Here is a 6,816-nt window from a genome sequence, read left to right as displayed (position 1 = left end):
CCCTTGGACACTACAATGATGAGTCACCCACAACCTGCACTGGACAATCTGTTCCAGTGTATCACCACCCTCATCATAAAGAACTTTTCTCATGTCCAAACTGAGTCTACCCTCTTCACTTTTGAAACCATTGCCCCTTCTTATGTTGCTACAGACCCTGGTAAAAAGCCTTTTTCCACTTTCTTATCAGACTCTCTTCATAAATAGAACGCCTGTCTTCCTCCATTTTGGAATGAAAAGCACCAGCTTGAAGCCTTTCTATTTTTAAGCATTTCTTTTGTACCTGCTATAGAGAAGAAAACAAAAGACAATATGGGAAAACCTTTTTAGTTGCAGGTTTCTTTAATTTAATAGAAACCACCAATGCCGCCTTCTAGCACTGTGACCAAATGCTGTCTCTGAGACTATTTAGGAAGAAGCATTTGCAGGGGTGTGCTTGTGCCCTGAAGATATCTTTAATATTCTTTAATTTCCCCTGTAATTATTGACTTCTCATTTTGCTATCATTGCATCTACTTGAGATCCCCAGGGAAATTCCCAAATTATTTCCAGCCTGTCTTAAGCTGAGGCTACCCAAGTCCTCTGTGTTCATAGCTTCAGAAGGCAAACAGGAATGTACACAAATTAAACAGAATTTAAGCACCGTCTACATCACTGAATGCTGGGGTTAAATGTGTCAAACCACTTAACTTTCCCCTCCTTCTTTGTTGGGGGGTTCAATACAGTCGAAACAATTTCTCTCATCTGTGACATGAATCTTGAAGGTGAGTTTCTGGCCAGCAGCCTCGCAGCTGTACTCCCCTGCATCTTTCTTCTCCACCTGGCTCACCACCAGCCGACGCTGTTTGCCCTCTGACTCCACCTTGAACTTCTTGCTCGAGGTGATCAGTTTCCCCTCCTTGTACCACTTCACCTCCGTCTTCTCCTGGGCCACCTCGCAGCTCAGCGTGGCATTTTCTGTTGGTGCAGCCTTCACCTCCTTCTGCACCTTCTGCTTGTTGATAAAGGCATCCTCTGCTTCTGGAATTGAACTGGAAAACATTGGGTAAAATATACATTAGATATGAGCAACTTGTGACTAGAAGACATTAAAAGTTGCTTCTATGTTGTATTGGACCATTTCCTGGAGCAACTCTGCTTCACAGTGTTTATCACACATTATAATGCATCCTCAGCACAGTCCCTATGGTCATCCCATCCCTCTGGGTAGTCTTTACTATCAGCTTGGACTCCTAATTTTCAGATTTCTTCTAATGAAGACAATGACAGATCTTCATCTGTCTGTCTTTTTGATATTGCTCCACTCTGCACTGGATATCAGCCAAGTACAGCTCAATTATGAAGACCTCAAAATCAGGAAACCATAGAAATTTAAGAGCAGAAACCATCTTTTGACTCTACCCTTTGGTAATGATATAGCCCTTAATATGGTGAATATTTGGCCTACATTAGATTTTGTAGCTCAGTTTTATGCATAAAGCATGGTTTTGTACTCTCAGCAACCCCTGATTCTTCAGAGAACTGGCTGAGGTCATCTCCTCTTAATACCTAACACATATAGAAGAAAGTGTTTAAAGCCCACCTTACCCTTTGTGTCAACAAATGGAGTTAGCATCAGAGAGATAGCAAGTGTAATTAGTTAGGCATACACACTTCAGTTAAGGTGATTCAGTTAATCACTTTGCTAAGTGGGAACGATTGATACATTGAATCTTTTATTGATTACTTTAATGACTGTTTTATCTGGTTCTCCTTTTACCAACAACTGGTTGCTGAGAGCGTTCATGCTAGTTCCTATTTGAGGAGTGGGAGAACAGATAAACCCTAAATAAATGGGCTTCCATTTCTATTCCATGGTTTGCCCTACAAAAGGCTGTAGAAGTGCAGAATATTTCTGACGCACTTACATCATGGACTTCTCTAGTGCTAGCCAGCTTCTAATTACAGCTCAATTTTGAATAAGCTTCCTATGCTTGTTTGGGTCCCAGGAAAGATCCCACAGACCTGATGCTGATACCAAGACAGAGGCTCCAAGCATGAATGCAGGACTAGCAGGTGTGAGGGGGATTGACATTGCCTTTTATTTGCAGTGGAGACATGGAAGACCACTCATTCAGATCATTCATGCAAGCATATCCAGGCATACCCAGCTCAGGTGACCGGGAAGGCTCCTGCTCCCCAGCAGTCATGGCAAACCCTTCCATGACCTGTCCCCTATCTCCTTCCTCCCCGCTGTAACTCTGTGAAGCCTTCTGCTGCCATCCCTTTCCCTTCCTTCATGACTTTCTCCTCTGCATGCTGTCTGAATTCTGAGTGGCAGCAGCTGCCCAGGAGGGTAAGTTCAGCTCAAGTTCCTGTGCTGCTGACCGTTGCAGTACGTGCAATCCCAGGATTCACACCACAGCTCTACCACCAGCACTGCAGTCCACTGAAGGCGAGGGAGCAGGGCAGCAAGCCAATGCAAGAATGCAGTTGACACACTCTACATTTGATCTCCCTGCTTGTACTGACTGTAGAAGCATCATTCTCTCCGCCCATCTTCAACAGCCCCTGTTTTGACTGATGATTTTCAGAGAAGGTTCAAGTTGGATGTTAAGAAAAACTTCTTCTGAAGAGGAATGGTGATGTGGTGGCACAGCTTTGCAGGGAGGTGGTGGGGTCACCATCCCTGGAAGTGTTCAATAACCATGGAGATGTGGCACTGAGGGACGTGGGCAGTGTGCATGGTGGGATGGGTTGAGGCTGGATGTGGGGATCTTTGTGGTCTTTTCCAACCACAATGATTTGATGAAGATCAGAAGGGTTGCTTATTAGCAAGACAACAAACATGGCCTAGACCAACCAGGTGATGCAAAACTTCTCACAAATGCAATGGAGCTTTGGCCCACTTCAAATAAGGATTTCAGCATGCACCACAAATACTGAGATAATGAGATGGCAGAATCAGCCCTTTTTACTCTTGTTTTCTATAGGCTTCCAAGGTGTGCAGCACTTGTTTCTTTTAAGCAAGAAGGTCTAATCTGCGTCCCATAATGCTCAACACTGAGCACCTAACATTCAACATGTCCTTAAAATGGGATTGTTCTGTGCTACCAGTGGAACCCTGGGGTAGAGGAACCCTGAAAAGCTTTCTGAGTGCAATGGTAAGAGGAGAAATTAAGACTCAGAAAGCCATTGCACTTTGGGAGAAGCTAGTAAGATGAGGATTTCTGTAGTGAAAGAGCCAACCACTCCAAGAGTACTCATAATCCCTCCTGACTTTCACACCACATCATTTTGCAGTGAGGGCTGGACTTGCACGTCATGTTACGGTGGTACACATGAGAAACGGTAGCTAAGCAAGCACTCTCCACGTATGGCAGAGGAGGAGGTATTACATTACCCTGTGCAGCCATGAGCTCATCCGGTCTGAAAGAGAACAGAAAACCTTTGGTTTCTGAGGCAAACAGCTAATAATAGCCCTCAGCTAGCAAAATTCAAGTGTAAAAGCACTACATTTCTGGGTTTTCTCCCTACACCTCTGCAATAAGACGTGGGCTGGCTTTGGCTGCTGAGGATTAACTTGGTTGATTCCAGCTGTTGCCATAGTCTTTCTGTCAACGTTCATGTTTCATTTGCTCTGACAGATACCTCCCAAATCTACCCTTTCTGTAAACCACTATTTGCTGAAACTGCCAGTTTCCTGAGCCAAAAGCATGAGCGACACAACTCACGGAACAGATCCAAAGGCCCCAGAATCACATCCACGTGGTGTGGGAATAGTAAGAGCTGATGGTTTAGAGTCTACACCACAGGCAGCAGCAAAACTGTCTACTACAGGAGCAGAGATATATTGCACACCAGGGACTGAAGGAGCAGAATGCCCCAAGATGGAGAGAGCAAAGACTGTGACCTTTACAAGGGAACAGAACGCAAGCTATGCCCTGCAAGGACACCAGGTCTGTGTGAGCAGAAAGGCAGTAGACTCCCAGTACAGTTGCTCCTCCACATAGCTGATCAAATGCCAAACCTTGACCAGGATTAAGCTCCAATGTGTTCACTGCCATAAGAAAGAAGAGGAGAAAACAGATTCCCTGTCCTGATCAGCTCAGAATACAAGACAAGAACTGTAAAGTTAACAGAGAACAAGTTGACTTATGAGCAAAAACCAGTAGAGTGCAGCTACAAATAAAACAGAAGACAAACCCTCGTCATCAGCCAGCTCACTAATGGTCACTCCGAATGCAGCTGATGTGCCCATGGCTATCTGGAGTCTAAGTTAAAATTTACCGGATCTTGTGCAAAATATACTGACACCAGAGCAATCTCTACTGCAGCTGGAGTGAGAGATCTACCTCCGTGCTAAACTCTCAGACTAATGAGAAATGTACAATTAGAAAGGTATCAATGGATTCATGACTGGTCATTACATTTACAGAACATGGAACGAATGGTCGTCAACATGGGATTCAACAAACCAAAGGCAAGTGCAATGCCTCTGACTAAAAGTTCTTACTTTTACCAACAACCAAACCTTCTCAGTGCAGCCACAGTAGAGATCTGTAACTACTACTGTTGAAATATCAACTGGCAGAGCAGTGTTGCACATTGTACAAATCACAGTTGGACATCCATGGACAGCTGATGATAAAAGTAGTCCTAGGGGAAGAGCTGGATGAAACACTGTTAAAAACAAATAATCATTTTAGCTGCATGTTTGTAAGCATTTATTTTCATCCTCCCCAAAACAGTTTCATGTCAGAATAAAGAGGACACGTTCACACAGACGTTTCCACAGCCAGACTATGGAATAATCAAAGAATATCAACCAAAATGTGTTTCCTACCAGTTACATGAATCTTGAAGGTGAGTTTCTGGCCAGCAGCCTCGCAGCTGTACTCCCCTGCATCTTTCTTCTCCACCTGGCTCACCACCAGCCGACGCTGTTTGCCCTCTGACTCCACCTTGAACTTCTTGCTCGAGGTGATCAGTTTCCCCTCCTTGTACCACTTCACCTCCGTCTTCTCCTGGGCCACCTCGCAGCTCAGCGTGGCATTTTGAGTCAGTACAGCCTTCACCTCCTTTTGTACCTTGTCCTTGTTTGTAAACACGTCTTCTTTCTCTGCAGGGACATCACAACAGTCACACCATTTTGCTGTAGTCTGCTGCAGAGCTAAGTCCAGTTCCCCGTTTTCACTATACTTGCCCTTCACATTGAGCATTGTGATGCCTCATTAAGACAGGAAAATACTTTCCCCTCTATTTTGCCTTGGGAAATTATAGGCATATCAGTTCATATCATATCATATCATATCCTATCATATCACATCATATCATATCAGAAAGCTAAACATTTCGCACTCTGATAGCAGATTTGGACATGAGATTTAGAACACCTGCATGCACTGCTGAACCTCCTCCCTTCTCTTTTTTTCTTCTGATGTCTCTCTACATTTCCAGTAAATCGGAAGGGAACGGCCCTCTAGAACAGGTTGCCCAAGGAGACTGTGGATGCTCCATCCCTGCAGGCATTCAAGGCCAGGCTGGATGTGGTTCTGGGAGCCTGGGCTGCTGCTTGGCAACCCTGCACATAGGAAGAAGGGGGTTGGAACTGGATGAGCACCGTGGGGCTTTGCAACCCAGGCCATTTATGAGTCTGATTAGTGGCATTTTCCACCTAATTGTGTCATTCAAATTTTGTAACCAGATCTCTTCAAACACCTCCCCTTTTCTCACTCCTTGCATGCCTGGTGTGCTCTTGCACTGTAACCCTGCAGACACCAGCTGACTACAAGAGCTGCACAAGTTACCCTCCTTGCCTATGGTTTGTTGCAGTAATTCATTCCTGGATGGAAAAGCACATGTAGAAAAGTGTTGCTATGACACTAGATGACAAAGAAAGTCCTATAGCCAAAGTGTTTTGCACCAGAGAGGCTGTAAGTTGATCCTCCAAATGAAAGACACACAAAATGAAGCGTTCCTTTATCTCTGGGTTTCCAAGCATTTTCTCACCTCTGACTTTCACTTGGAATGTTGGTTTGTCATCTTTTGTTTCACAGCTGTAGCTCCCTTGGTCTTTCAGGGTCACATTTTTGACCATGAGCTTGCGGTGCGTCCCCTGGGAGATGATGGTTGTCCTCTGGTCCTGCTTCACCTCTGTTTGATCTTTTTTCCATACGACAGCTCCGCTTGCAGCTGACACCTCACACACCAGCTCCAGGTCTTCAGAAGGACTGACTGATATTTCTGGAGTCGTTTTGGGCTTGTTGACAAAATTAATGGCTTCATCTGAAGAAAAAAAGAGAAAGTGGTTTACATCCTGACTCAGGCTTATTCAGCACAGCATTAACATACAGTTAGAACAGATTGTAATGTCTCTGCTCATTACATCTGGGGGATCGAGTTTCACCTCTGGAGGTACTCACATACAAACGTGTGCTTGATTCTCCTGTGTAAGGAAAGAGTAAGTTCTATGCAGACAGTTCTTATTTCTTCTAATCAATTCTGTATTCTGCACATGTTCTTCTGAAGCTAAAATGAATGTAGCTAAGTAACGTGTTTTCAATACATGAACAAACCTATTCAACACCTTGTCTCTAAGCTACCAAGCAGCGTTTGATGAGCACATCAGTATTTCATGCCCTTCATTCCATCCACACAGAACCTGCCTGAGGAGCAAGCTGATGCCTGTCAGCTACAGGCAGACCTAGCTTAGTATTGCATTTCTTAGAGCAACAACTGTTGCTTTCAGTCACTGCATATACCAAGGCCAATTGCTATGCCAGGCACATTTATGGCATCAGTGAACAAATAATTCGTTAAAAATTGTAATAGACA

General features: G+C 44.3%; 2 protein-coding genes across 2 annotated transcripts; both read right to left on the bottom strand.

Annotated features, from left to right (window-relative positions):
• Positions 1-352: 352 nt before the first annotated feature.
• LOC146755156 (obscurin-like protein 1) lies at positions 353-1,407 on the bottom strand. Its single transcript, XM_085526451.1, has one exon. It carries the CDS (start codon positions 1,040-1,042, stop codon positions 686-688), a length of 357 nt encoding a protein of 118 aa, XP_085382577.1. The 5' UTR covers positions 1,043-1,407; the 3' UTR covers positions 353-685.
• Positions 1,408-4,793: 3,386 nt separating this feature from the next.
• On the bottom strand, positions 4,794-6,364 carry LOC146755155 (obscurin-like protein 1). Its single transcript, XM_085526386.1, has 3 exons — positions 6,334-6,364; positions 5,992-6,267; positions 4,794-5,101 (listed from the first exon to the last, which is right to left on the bottom strand). The coding sequence occupies exons 1-3, from the start codon at positions 6,362-6,364 to the stop codon at positions 4,794-4,796; spliced, it is 615 nt and encodes a 204-aa protein (XP_085382512.1).
• Between the last annotated feature and the right edge of the window lie 452 nt (positions 6,365-6,816).

The sequence above is a fragment of the Coturnix japonica genome, chromosome 36 (genome assembly GCF_054131305.1).
Source record: "Coturnix japonica strain WE chromosome 36, WE-NBRP24, whole genome shotgun sequence".
Classification (NCBI taxonomy): Eukaryota; Metazoa; Chordata; class Aves; order Galliformes; family Phasianidae; genus Coturnix; species Coturnix japonica.
Note: the sequence above shows the minus strand (reverse complement) of the source record. Positions and strands in the feature narration are given on the sequence as shown.